This window comes from Engystomops pustulosus, chromosome 7, assembly GCF_040894005.1.
Source record: "Engystomops pustulosus chromosome 7, aEngPut4.maternal, whole genome shotgun sequence".
In the NCBI taxonomy this organism is placed as follows: domain Eukaryota; kingdom Metazoa; phylum Chordata; class Amphibia; order Anura; family Leptodactylidae; genus Engystomops; species Engystomops pustulosus.
Genome location: NC_092417.1, coordinates 26,651,884 through 26,666,169, shown reverse-complemented (window position 1 = coordinate 26,666,169; position 14,286 = coordinate 26,651,884). Strand labels below are relative to the sequence as shown.

At 37.6% G+C, this 14,286-nt stretch overlaps 1 protein-coding gene across 1 annotated transcript; it reads left to right on the top strand.

The window, feature by feature from the left end:
- The first annotated feature begins 343 nt into the window (after positions 1-343).
- Positions 344-13,166, top strand: LOC140070155 (embryonic protein UVS.2-like). Its single transcript, XM_072116491.1, has 13 exons — positions 344-407; positions 1,328-1,384; positions 4,832-4,966; positions 5,058-5,175; positions 5,606-5,784; positions 7,986-8,067; positions 8,194-8,321; positions 8,416-8,531; positions 9,750-9,975; positions 10,892-11,010; positions 11,189-11,399; positions 11,593-11,650; positions 13,109-13,166. The coding sequence occupies exons 1-13, from the start codon at positions 344-346 to the stop codon at positions 13,164-13,166; spliced, it is 1,551 nt and encodes a 516-aa protein (XP_071972592.1).
- The last annotated feature ends 1,120 nt before the right edge of the window (positions 13,167-14,286 follow it).

The following is a 14,286-nucleotide window of genomic DNA, read 5'->3' as shown; positions in this document are numbered from 1 at the left end:
TTGTTAATAACTATACAGCTCACAGCTGTCTGTACCTGCCTCAGATTACTATAGTAAGCATTCTCTACAGTGTCGCATGTGCTATTTTTTATTTTTTAAAATATTTAACTCTATTTTTTCTCTTTTATTTTTTCTCTCTTTATAAAAACAAAATTTTATTTGTATTATTTTTTAAACTTAATCTATTAAAAAAAAATAAAGACAAACCCTTCTACAGCCTCATGTATACATACAGATGCACGTCTATGCTACGAACATGCAGCCTGGTGCCATAGCTGTATTATACGGCAAATATAGAACATGTACTAAACTTTTCCGTTTGCCGTCACGGTGTGGTGAGACAATGGGGCTCATTTACCAAGGGTCCGGGGACCGCACTATCATCGATATATCCAACGATTTCCGATGTGCGCCGCATTAAGAAGGATTTCCACTTTTGGTGCATTCGCGACGGCTTTCATGCGACAGAAATCTGGGAGTGGCCCGTCGGACAATCCGACAGATCCGGACTAAGCGCAAGATTTAACATTCAAATTTGTGTCGCAAGCCAAGCACTTACATGCACCAGGAAGAAGATGGTGAACTCCGGCGGAACCGAGTGGGGAGCGATACATGCAGGACATCGGGCGCAGGATCTACGTGGTTGCCGGCACAGTGCAGGATTGTCGGGGAACGTACCTTGGGGATTGCGACTCGGACAGGTAAGTAAATGTGCCCCAATGTGTGTTTCCCACGTCGTGACCGCCTCCCCCTGCGTACGTGTGCATATGCACTGGAGTGTGGAGTATCCTTAGCTCCCAGTGCTTGGGCCAGGCTAGTACATGTTAAATGTGATAAAGAATCACATTCAAGCCCAAGTAAGTTTTTGTCTGTTTGAGACAAAAGAATGTCATATTTGTTGTAGAAACTTTTTACTTTTGAACCAGTCCAATTTTCCTTTTTTTATCCAGGCTTTTCAAAAACTGCAACTTTTTAATTTAAAAGACATATAGGAGCTTGTTTTCTGCGGGACGGGTCTATATTTTTTTTTAACAATCTGTGGTTTATACAGTTTTTTTTTATCCTATTCCCATCATCAACAACCTACAGTTACTTCAGCCTCCTTCAGATTGGTCATTATTATCAAATATGGATAAGGAGATTTTTTTTTTACAAAAAAAGTACATACAATTAAGTTATTGTTTGCTATTAGCAAAGTTGTAAGTAATTGTAAAATTAAAACCTATTATCAGAAATATTTCATGGTTGCAGATAAACTACATATAGTACATGATACTACTATGATATACTACATGGTAATCTAATTTTACACATTTTTTTTTTTAAGATAAAGAAGCAGAAGAACCCGAAGGAACCTTCAGCAAGATCATGAAGGCCAATAAAGGTACAATGTTAAGAAGTTAATGTAGGTTACACATTGTATGAAGTATGAACCTATTTCTCAAGTATAGATTTTTTCATAATATTTTCAGTAATAACTAATATATTAATATATTATATATTAGCATATAATGTTGTATAATGTTTTTACAAAACAGTGGAGAGGTTAAAACTGTTAAGGGCTCATTCTTGGGATAGTGGGATCCTCTACATTTAGAGGAGAGGAGGTTCTACCATCACCACAGACAGGGGGCATCTTCTACACATAGAGGGGAGACAGTTCTAACATTACCATAGATGGGGGGCCTTCTCTACACCTAAAGGAAAGAAGGATCTGACATCAACATAGATGGGGGCATCCTCAATACCTAGAGGAGGTTCTACCATCACCATAGACAGGGGGAATCTTCTACACATAGAGGAGAGATGATTCTATCACTGTCACAGACATCATCTCTATGGCTAGAGGAGAGGTCCAGGAATCCAGGAATATGATTTTTTTCTAAAGGTTGTAGAGAATCTACTAAATAAAGTCTAATAAAGTGAAATGATAATGACTTCTTACTCCACTCCTGTTCGTCCATGGAACCTGTTGTCACTGCAGGCTTCTAAACTCATCCAGTACAAAGAGTATTGTAGAATATATAGACACTTATTACTGCCGGCATATGTATACAAATAGAAATTGCCCGTGATGGGAAGTGCCGCAAAGGAATAGCAGTGGTGAGAACAGTAAGATTTTAAAAAATTCCCTCCCTTTCAGCAATATATGTAAAAAATTATATCAGATCTTCGGACAACCCCTTGAATATCACAATGAAAACATTCAGAATTAGTCTGAAAGAAGTCGTATACATATGTAAATGGGTCAATCAAGTTTATTGGACAAACAAAAACAATCATCCAATCATACATGTAATGTACAGTCATGACCATAAGTTTTGAGAATGACACAAATATTATATTTGCACATGATCTGCAGCCCTCTGGTTATTATGTGTGTTTGTCAGATGTTTTTCTCACATACAGAGATACAAGTGCAATCATATTATGAGTAACAAAAGCTTTTATTGACATTTAGATGCAGCAAGTCAGTATTTGCAGTGTTGCCCCTTCTTCTTCAGTACCTCTGCAATTCTCCCTGGCAGCTCTCAATCAACTTCTGGACTAAATCCTGACTGATAGCAATCCATTCTTGCACAATCAATGCAAGTTCTCAATGGGATTAAGATCTGGGGAGTTTCCAGGCCATGGATCCAAAATCTTTATGTTTTGTTCCCTGATCCATTTAGTTATCACCTTTGCTTTAAGGCAAGGTGCTCCATCATGCTGGAAAAGGCATTGTTGATCACCAAACTGCTCTTGGAGGGTTGGGAGAAGTTGGTCTTGGAGGACATTCTGGTCCAATTCTTTATTCATGGATGTGTTTTTAGGCAAGACTGTGAGAGAGCCGATTCCCTTGGCTGAGAACTCCACACATGAATGGTTGCAGGATGCTTTACAGTTGGCATGAGACAAGACTGGTGGTATCGCTCACTTTGTCTTCTCCGAACAAGCTGTTTTCCAGATGTTCCAAACAATCGGAAAGGGGATTCATCAGAGAAAATGACTTTATCCCAGTCCTCAGCAGTCCACTCCCTGTACCTTTTGCAGAATATCAGTCTGTCCCTGATGTTTTTTCTGGAGAGAAGTGGCTTCTTTGCTGCCTCCTTGACACCAGGCCTTACTCCAAGTGTCTCCACTGCACAGTGCATGCAGATACACTCACGCCTGCCTGCTGCCATTCCTGAGCAAGCTCTGCACTGCTGGTATCCCAATCCCGAGCTGAAACACTTTTAAGAGATGGTCCTGGTGCTTGCCTGTCCTTATTGGGCGCCCTGGAGCTATTTTGGCAACAATGGTTCCCCTTTTTGAATTCCCTGATGATGTTATAGAATGTTGATGGAGGTGCAATCTTTCTAGCTGAGATACTCTTCCCTGTTAGACCAGTTTTGTGCAGTGCAATGATGACTGCACGTGTTTCTTTAGAGATAACCATGGTTAACAGAAGTGAAACAATGATGCCAAGCACCAGCCTCCTTTTAAAGTGTCCAGTGGTGTGATTCTTACTTAATCATGACAGATTGATCTCCAGCCCTGTCCTCATCAAAACCCACACCTGTGTTACAGGAGCAATCACTGAAGCGATGTTAGCTGCTCCTTTTAAGGCAGGCCTGCAATGAAGTTGAAATGTGTTTTGGGGGAAGAAGTTCATTTTGTAGACAAATATTGACTTTTCAATTAATTGCGGTTGAGCTGATCACTCTTTATAACATTCTGGAATATATGCAAATTGCCATTATAAAACCTGATACAGTAGATTTGGTAAAAATTAGTATTTGTATCATTCTCAAAACTTTTGGCCATGACTGTATAGTGGAGCAGATCTGACCTTCTACATAATAACTACAACAAACAGTAGTAACAAAGTTACATAGTGAGAACATTGCTCTCACTATGGAATAAAGTTCACCCAGGTTTGTTTTAATCTTGTATTTTTTATGTGCTGCTTATTTATTGGACTTTGTTTGTGAAGGAGCTGATGCCCGTTACTATACAGCATGCACTCAACTTTTTCTGACATGTGTTGTGCTATCTGATTTTTCTTGTTGTAGATATGTAGATAGCAAGAACCAACTGAAATATGCAAATACATTTTTCTAGATGGGTCAAGGGAAACATTGCCTCTTTTGACATCTTATAGGGCATTTCCCTTACTATCAAACATGACTATCAGGAAGCATAGTGACAAAATCTGGGATTAAGGTGAAACCAGTATATATATATTCCAGTAGGAACAGATTCACAACTGTAGACAGCAATATTTCAACGTGTTTTCCTCTCTTCAGCACAGCGTAGGGAACTGGTTTGGCTGAATGAGAGGCTTTTGGCTAGGGTCTGGAAGTATGAGCTCTCCTTATGGAGAGTTTTTGATGTATAGCAGTAGAAGTTGAAACTGTAGTTTTAAAAAGTGTTTATTCTTTATGACATGCAACAATATATATTGCCACTAAGTAATTGCTTCCCCTCTCTATAGTGTCCATTAGGCTGCATTGACAAGAAAGTATGGAGATGTTGTGGCCGGATATACGTCCCCCATAGGTTTCTTTGGTGCCTGGGCTCGGTAAGGTGACCATGAGTGCACACCGTTCAAAGCCGTGGCCACAAAAAAGATAGAACATGCTCTATCTTTTGCCGTAAGAAGGGCTGTGCGGCTCACCTCTCCTCTCTCCTCTCCGCTTGATGAGTGGCTAAGGGTGGGCTGGCACATATTCGTGTGAATGCAGCCTTAGTTTGCAAGACTTGATATCATCATAGACAACTGTTTGGCCTAAAATATAGTATATATATATATATATATATATATATATATAGTTATATGAATTATTGTGTCACTTTATGTTTTTTTTAGATAATTCCATTCCTGTACATGAAGGAGACATGCTTGTGAAGAATGGACGCAGTGCCACGACCTGTACACAATGCTTGTGGCCCAAATCTGCAAACGGGCTAGTCAAGGTACCTTACAATCTCTCTTCTAGTTTTGGTAAGTTTTTTCTAGTTTATTTTAAACTTAAGGTGGACTTTCTTATTGTAATTCATTCCATCCTTCATATAAATAATTTTCTGACCTTCAGGTCCTTCTGATCTCAGCTTGTTTCAGAATGCAATAGATAAATATGAAACACTGACCTGTATTAGATTTGTTAATCGGAAATCAGAGAATGACTACCTCAACATTGTGTCTTCAAAGGGGTAGGTTCTACAAATGATGGTTCTTCAAGTTAGCATATAATCTAGGCAATGAGGCATATGGAAATCTGTTATAATTTTCTGTAATGTGAGGTCCCTTTTCTTTGTTATATGGAATTCTGTAATACCATTTCTTTACTGTAGAGGTTTCAACAGCTATGTATTAAGTTTAGAAGAAATAAAATGTGTAAAATAGCATAGCACAAATAGTATGTGTAAGTAACATTATAATAAATCTAAAACCACCCACTTGTATAACTATACAAAATTGCTACTGTCTATAACATACATGATAGAAATCAAAATATCTCTGATTTTTTTTTATAATTTTTTTTCATTTTTTTAAATAGCCATTTTTACTACTTTGTCTGTTTATCCGGACCCTCACTTCAACAAAATAATTATAAAAACCTTATTTCCTCTGTATTTGTAGGTGTGTATCATATATTGGGCGACTAGGAGGAGGTCAGATGGTTGGACTAAATACTGCAGGTTGTATGTATAGAGGAATTATACAACATGAGCTAAACCACGCCCTGGGGTTCTACCATGAACATATGAGGAGCGACCGGGATGATTATGTCACCATAAACTTCCAGTATATTTCACCAGGTAAGGAGCTTACTGGGAATACATTACTAAATATTCTCTCACTTGTTTAAATCTAGAATTACCATGAAATATAATGTCTAAATATTCTCATTCAAAACATAGACTTAAAAGAAATCTACCATAAGAATCAAGGACTGTAAACTAAGCGCACATACATGCTGGTGTGTGCCCACTCTCGCAAGATCTGTTCTTATTTTAGCTCCTTAGCTCTCCTTTCTACAAAAAAGGCTCTAAAATAATGTAAAGAGCCTTGATGAGCTCTGGGCTCCATAGCCGTTTATTGAGCCGAAGCCCTTGCGGCTCATTTGCATAATTTTTAAAGCCTTTTTGAAACAACAAGGGCATAAGCAGTGTGGATCTTACCAGAAGCGGAACACACCTGCATGTAATTGTGCTTGGTTTCCAATCCTTCACCTTGTTGGTAGATGTCCTTCCGTATTGCAATTGGTTACAGAAAACTGAGTACATAAGGAGAAGAGAAGTTTTGTTGGTTAACCTAGAGGAAGTAGATACAATGGGGCACATTTACTTACCCGTCCCATTGACGGCGCTGATCTCGAATGTCCGACGAGGATTCAGAGCTGCCGGGATTCACAAAGATCGTGTATCCAATTTCCTGCATGTGTCGCTTCCCCCGCTGAGGTCCGCCAGAGTTCACCTTCTTCTTGCTGGTGTATGTGAGTGCGACACAATTTGGTTTTTAAATTCCGTGGTTTGTCCTAATAAGTCAGGTTGTCTCCGACGGCCAAGCCCCCCAATTTGTGTCACATGAAAGCCGGCGCCAATGCGCCATAATCTGATCACGTGCACCAAAAACCCAGGGCAATTCGGCGCAAAACGAAAAAATCACGGAAAAGCGTCCAATGGACCATTAGTAAATGTGCTCCAATGGGTCACATTAACAGTTACATGAAAATGTGGATTTTCCAAACTTTGGATATATTTTGTAAAATTTTGATTTTTTTGAGAAAAGACGGGGGAGGGGATACATCTGGTGCAAAACTAAACAAACATTGGCAGCAAAAATGTTTTAAAAATGACTAATGTAAAGGTGGGATAATTGGCATGTTATTTCTAGTGGAATGTCCGAGTCTATTTGATCAAGGGAAATTTTTTGCAACTAAATTTTATTTTTGATGAAGCTTTATACATTCATTTTATACCAAGCTCTTAATCTTGGTAAATATATTGCATCTCTAACTCTTCGATTTCCTAAGGTTACCCATCATTTTTAGTATTTTAGTCTTGAGGTTCAGGGAACATGATCACTGTGGGTTTATCCATTGAGATTTTCAAGCATATACCTAGCAATTGTTTTAACAGATGCAATACTCTGCTATTTTGCTTTTTAAAAATCCATAGAAATCGAAGACAATTATGCAAAGGATTTTAGTTGCACAAATCAAACTTTGTAATACAGAGTTTAAATTATATAAGGAGAAAGCAGACAATTTCCAATGAAAACATTTGCCAATGTGAGGGATAACATTTCTAAATATACCTGTGGACATTTGGCAGCATAATTCTATGTTTCCCCAGTTGCAATGCTTCTGATAGGAGGTACAAAACTAATAAAAGTAGTATAGGCAGATGTAGAGAGTGAGCCTTAACGTTAAGCACATCCAGCTGTCCCTACCTACTTGCTGACTCTACCCTAGATGATAGGTGACAACTGGTTGATGTTACCTTCTTGCACCAAAGGGAAACAAAGAGAAAAACTGAAAAACAGGGAAAAAAACAATACATAGAAGGATAATAAAATTAAACTGAGTAGAAATCCAAGCGGACAATGAAGCACAAATATGATGCAAATGGAAAGTCAGAAAACAAGCAGAGTTTAGAAAATAAAAAAAATCCGTACAGGAAGAGAGCTGATTTACATGAAGTGCTTAAAAAAGGAAGAAAGGCATGTGAAAAGGAAATAGAAACATATTTATTTAAGGCATTGTGCAAACAACTGTGTGCAGAAACAGGCCCATTTTGCCTGTTTCACTTTGGTAGATATTGGAGAAGTGAGAACTACACAAAGGAAGTAAACAGCTCCGCCACAATATGGTTCGGAAGTATATTCTCACACATTGGCAAACTTGGCCTTAAATTGGAAAGTCTCTCTATGGTACTAAACAGTAAAAGTTGATTGGAAGTTGTGAAAGTTGTGAATGGAACAAGATACAGACTAATAAACATGTCTTGTTTAATAGAGAATGTGGCAAATTTCAACAAAGCCGTCACCAATAATCTAGGCCTGGAGTATGACTTTGGATCTGTGATGCATTATGACAAGTAGGGTTCATAATTTATCACTTTATTATTGATAGCATATAATTATTATAAATATAAAGATGTATCTATTGTAATCTCATTATCTCTAGTTGTTATCTTGTTTTTGTCTCACACGGTATCACGCAGATGGGCTTTAACCAACACGTCAGGAAAACCCACCATTGTGCCCAAACCAGACCCGAACATCACAATTGGCCAAACAGATGAAGTTAGTGTTCTAGATGTTTCTAAAATCAACCGATTGTACCAATGCAGTAAGTTCTTAAGTTTTTAAAAAATGTTACAAACCAATTACATTTGTACAACATGAAGCATATGAGCAGTCAATAATTTATCTTCCCCATTTAGATGTCTGTGCTGTGTTGCTTAATAATAACAATGGAAGTCTGACCTCAGCCAATTACCCATCAGCCTACCCCCATAATGCCAGCTGCGTCTGGCTGATCAGAACACCATCAGGACAGGTATAGTACTGAAGAAATAGAACCAGTCAGAACCGAAGTTCCTTCTAACATCTAGTATTTTAAAATATAGATCAAATCCTGAAAATTCAATTAATTTTATTTTGTGATATACTGTATCTACCTTTGTATCTCAGCGAGATTAATTCATAATAATTTTGTAAAAGTAATTTTTGATCAATAGTGAACATTCTTGATTAAGAAACCTGGAATTTTTATATTTCAATTAGAAAAGGATTTCTGTGAATTTCGTAAAACGCCATGGGTGCTGAGGCAGGTGTAAGAGAAAAAATAAAGTGAACTTAACCTGCTCCCACTCTCACCTCTAAGTCATCAATACCAATGATCAAACTTCAGTGTATCTTTGGTTATTGTTCCATTTATATAATGAAATATGTGTCACAGTTTATACATAAAACACAGTGTTATGGCCAATCATATTAACCATTCTTAATGTTGATTTCCAGAATTAACTTTTTTTAAGAGTCCATCAGGATCCACTATGTAATACAGTTGGTCCCCTATGTAATACAGTTTGTTGAGAAATTTGGGACCTACTCAATTTTACCGATAAATCAGGAGAAATCTATTTTATTCCCATTTGGTCATGAGGTGGTCAAGCACAATGTGGGCAAGCTCAAAGGGGTTCTATAGTCATAGCAAGTTATGCCCTATCTGCAGGACACCTTACTTGATGATCGGTGAGGGTCACCACGGATTACGAGCACAGTTGTTGTGCCTGTTGTGCCCGAGATGAACAGACTCCTGATGCACATGCTCCGGCTTCTCTGTTTATCTCTATGGAGTTGACGGAGATTAACAAGTGCCATAGAGATGAACGAAGCAGCCGGTTCATGTGCATCTGGGGTGAAATAGGAGTATAACAGACCCATCACTGAGACAAACACTAATCAGCAAATTAGGCCATATCCTGCATTTAGGTGCTAACTTGCTATGACTAGAGAACCCCTTTAAGGTTTTGGAGAGGGTGGAAAGTTTTAGATATCTGGGAGTACATGTCTCTGCAAACCTTTTGAAATTTATTTGCATTAAATATTGTGCCTCTCTTCATGTAGAGGGAAAAATGGTCAAAATCTTTGTTAACCAACAGCAAACCAACATGAATTTTTCAGTGTGAATTCATTTTAATATGGATGGATTATGTGACTCTTTTAGAGGTTCATTAAACTGATTTGATAATAGTTTTTCTACTTTCTTCAGGTTTCATTGAACTTTGCTGCCTTTGATGTCCAGTCATCTCCGAATTGTAAATCAGACAATGTGAAGATCTATGATGGTCCCACTAAGAGATCTCCACTCTTGCTGGATAAAACCTGTGGAACTGGACTGATCCCTCCGATTATCGCATCTACTAACCAATTACTGGTGGAGTTCTCCAGTGATAGCAGTGTTGCTGGGGTCAGCTTTAAAGCTTCATACAGCTCAGGTATAGTTGAAAATTTAATTGTTTTCCCATAATTTATTATGTAACATTTTATATAATTGAAATGATTTAATGAAGTTGCAATGATGACCTGTGCATAGTAGAGATTGAACCATTAGGACATAATAAAACATTTAAAGAACATTTGGTAACACAAATGTGAATTTAATGATATTCTAAAGACAGCAAAATAAAAAGGATCAGCAAAGAAAACTGAAAATTCTGGAACAAAAATAATGGTGGAGCACTAGTTCCAACTGTTTACACATGTAACAAATGGTCTTAAAGGGGACCTGTCATCAGGAGCCATTTTCCGTCTCCTCCATGTCCCCATAGAGAATTGTATGCACATTGCCAAAGTGTTTTACAATAAAACTGGCTTTTTCCAAAAAATTGAAAAGTTATATAAAAGTTTACCTTTCTGTCTCCAGAGTGGTGTCTTGTGTTCCATGGGAGGGGCCAGTGAGAAGCAGTATCCCCTCCACCCTTGGGAAGGCACTCTGTTATGCATCTAAACACCCGTATCCCTCCTATTTGAAATAGATGCGTGACAAGGGGGTTTCCCGAGGAGGGTGGTTTCCCTGGTCATGACCCTGAAAAGGCTGTCGTGACCAGGGCATTTTTATCAAAATTTCATACATAACTGTTTTTTTTTTTTTTTTGCGTGCTATCTTAAAAATTGCAGTGTTTTTATTTGAACATATAGATCTAGTTAAAACATAATAAAAATGTAAAGGTTTTTGTTTTCGTTTTAAGTTTTTTTGGGGGGAGTTGAAAGTTAAAAAAAGGCTTTTTTTTGTAATTCATAGTACTTATTTTTTTATTTTCAAATTAACTGAAAATTAACATTTTAACATTTGTAGCTTTGTATATGCATTATTTGTAAAAATATGAATACAATAAAATGTACTTCCCACAGTGCAATGTGGAGGAACATACTATTTACCGGAGAGAATTATTACTACGCCCGGTTACCCCAATTCCTATAGACCAAACCTGAACTGTATCTACACAATAACAGCTCTGGTTGGAAAGAGGGTAAGGTTTCTTTTTTCTGTTATGTTCTTAAAATAAAGGGTTTATTGAAACATCCCCAAGATTAATCATATCTGCACTCGCTTTATAACATTCATGTATTTATTATACACATGTTATAGAGTTATACTGTATTACCATTGTGTTATAATAAGATTGCGATGTACTCTTATTTTTACAGGTTTCCTTGACCGTTAGTGATTTTCAGATCGAGGCTGGCTGGTTCTGCATGTATGACTCCTTAGAGGCCACGGATGGGACTGTAAACTATGGTCCATTCTGTGGTAGCGAGAGAGTCCCAGTCATTACTTCTAGAGGGAACATCCTCAAGCTGACATTTGTTAGTGACATAAATGAACAGAGGAAAGGGTTCAGGGCATCATATAAATTTAGTAAGTATTTTAATCTTACTTTTAAATCTGTCTAATGATAATAAACCCATCACTAAATTCTCGGCTGCAACTTCAATCAATCAGCAAAAATCATAGGAGAAGCTCATTCATAAGTGTTTCAGTTCCATGCAGCACCAACACCACCTGAAGAATTGTGCTTTACCCGGTTTATATTGATGTTGTCTGTGTGCAGGAAAGAACAGGTCCTCTAAAGTAAGAGAGATAACCACTCAACACTCAAGCAAAGAGATGTGAATCCTCAATTCAAACCCATTTTATTTCGGAGGAACTTATAAATATGATGTATAAAAGTGAAAGCCACTGCTGAGGATTTGGAGAATTAAATACTTCCATTCCAAATCATCCCTTTTAAAAAAAAAATGTGTAGTGATTAGCTGACCAGGTTTGAGCTAGTTGAGTTCAAATTTGAGCAAAAGTTTGGTACAAGAACCTGAATGTCAGGGGTTTGTTCACTCCTGGCATATCCTCAATATTACTGTATTGCTGTATATGGTGAACTGCCTACTCGTCTGTAACACTCACAGCCGGCATTTAAATGCTGCCACTGGGTTAGCTCTGCTAACAGGCTTTGAGGAACATCCTTAAAGGGCAGCTACTGCCAGGATCAGGGATTGTAAACCAAGCACACTTACATACTGGTGTATGCCCCCTCTGCCAAGATCCGCTCTTCTTTTAGCTTCTTATGCCCTGTTTTTTTTACAATAAAAGGGCTTTAAAATCATGTGAATGATAACATAGGTGTTAATGGAGCCTGGAGCCCCTCGGCCTAATTTGCATAATTTGTATAGCCTTTGACAAACAAACAAAAACAAAGGCATAAGATACTTACACAAGAGTAGATAATACCAGCGGGGGCACACACCTGCATGCCTGGGTGCTTTGCAGTCCTTGGTCCTGGTGGTAGAATTCCTTTAACTTAAAGTGAAAAGGTAGTTTGATGGGATGCATATGGATGAGGGTTCGGGGACCAAAATCCACAATTTTCAGCATGGACTTGAACATTGCAGTTCAGGTCTGCTAATATGGATGGCTAATGGATGATTACTAATCTAAATGAGCCCCCCTCATTCATTGTATAACTTATCTTAATTGTATTCAAAGTTAATTTTTATAAAATAAACCATAACATTGGATGAAACCATCATAAAATGATCAGTACCTCCTGCAAATCCATTGATTAAAAGAAATGAAAAAAATGTAAACATGTTTCCTTTTCTAATACATCTTCTTGTCTCTTTCTCTACAGTATAACTGGTGATCACTACACAATGGAATTCCATTCTAACATTGTAATCGGGGAACAACTTATCATTATTAAGGAACATAAATCTCCCGTGATTCTGTCTTCTTTTTCATTTGTAAATTGTAGTTAATATAAATATACAATGATTTCCTCTAGTGATTTACACTTTTCACGTTTGAAAAATTAATTCTAATAAAGTTAGATTTGCATCTATAATTTTATGTCAAGTTTTCATGTTTTGAATGTATAAATATGTGTATAATAATGCGGATGGGATAAGGGCTTCCATGTAAACGTCTGTAAGCCAGTCATGTCTGATAAACCAGTCCAATGCCACAACTCGTTCCTTTCATTCCTCCTCCTACAGGCCACATAAACCCGTTATCTCCCTCTATTGTTATATGACTGTACTCATGTTAAAGACTGTTTCTGTTTTCCTCATTAGGAACGAGTGGATCCATTTGGGGTTCATTGAGTTTGGCCAAACCCCAACCGAATCCTGATGATTTTGGCCAAACCTTGAAAAAAAAGCTTGACTCGGGTACCCAAACCTGAACCAACCACTAACACCTGCGATTGATGCTGGCATCAACTGTCGGTGTTAACCCTTTAAATGGCTGCCCCAACGCTGGCAAGCAGCCAATCAACCAGCTTTTCTGGGTTGAGCTGAACCTTAACTTCTGTCTTAAGTCGGGACCTGCAAAGTTTGGTTCAGCAAAACTGTAACCTCCTTCAAATCAAAGCCCTGCTGGGATGTCATAGTTGGTTCTATCATTTAAAACATGTGATATGTCTGATTTCGATATCGGCAAGAGGCATTGCCATTCAATTAAATCAATCTTAGGCTCAGTGTTGGGGCAAAATTTTATACTAAAAAAATATATAGACTTATGCTAAAGGGTAATGTTTGACACTAAACATCCATACCCATAAGGACCTGTGGGTGCTCTCCTGTCTCAAATTGCCTTGACCAGAGTCTTTTACATTTAAATGCAAATATCCACCTAATGCATCTAAAGTATGGGCTCTTTCACATTTCATTCTCTCACATCCGTGGTTCAGTTCTTTACATCAAACTAAGTACTTTCAAATAATACAGGACAGCTTGTTTGTAATTGGCCGGCCTGAAGCATGTGATGAGTCAGGCCCTACAGACCATCTCAACAAGCCACCTGTCCTTTCTAGCTGTTCTATATGGTTTCCCATGGCAACCAGAAAGCATGGCAAATGGAGATTAGCCTGGAGGACAAGGTAAATGATATGCTAGATGCTAAACAGCTGCAGATAGCTAATTACAATAAATTAGAGAATTGCTTATGTATTCTTATTGGAGAGTTAAGAAAAAGTTTTTATAATTTACAGTTGTACTTTAAATGTATATATGTATCCCTGCTATGAGGGGTTGCATGTGTTTGTGAATGAAATAATGAATTAAAAAAATAATATAATGGTGTTTCAACTAAATTAAGAGTATAATAAATATTTCCAGAATTAGAACATTTTTATTAATTACAATTTGCCAAAGCAAACATCAAAGTGAACATGAAGACTATGATACTGATTCCTTTTTAGTAATTATGCTGCAGCATTTCTTTAAGTATCTGTTATTGTACAATGTTGTAT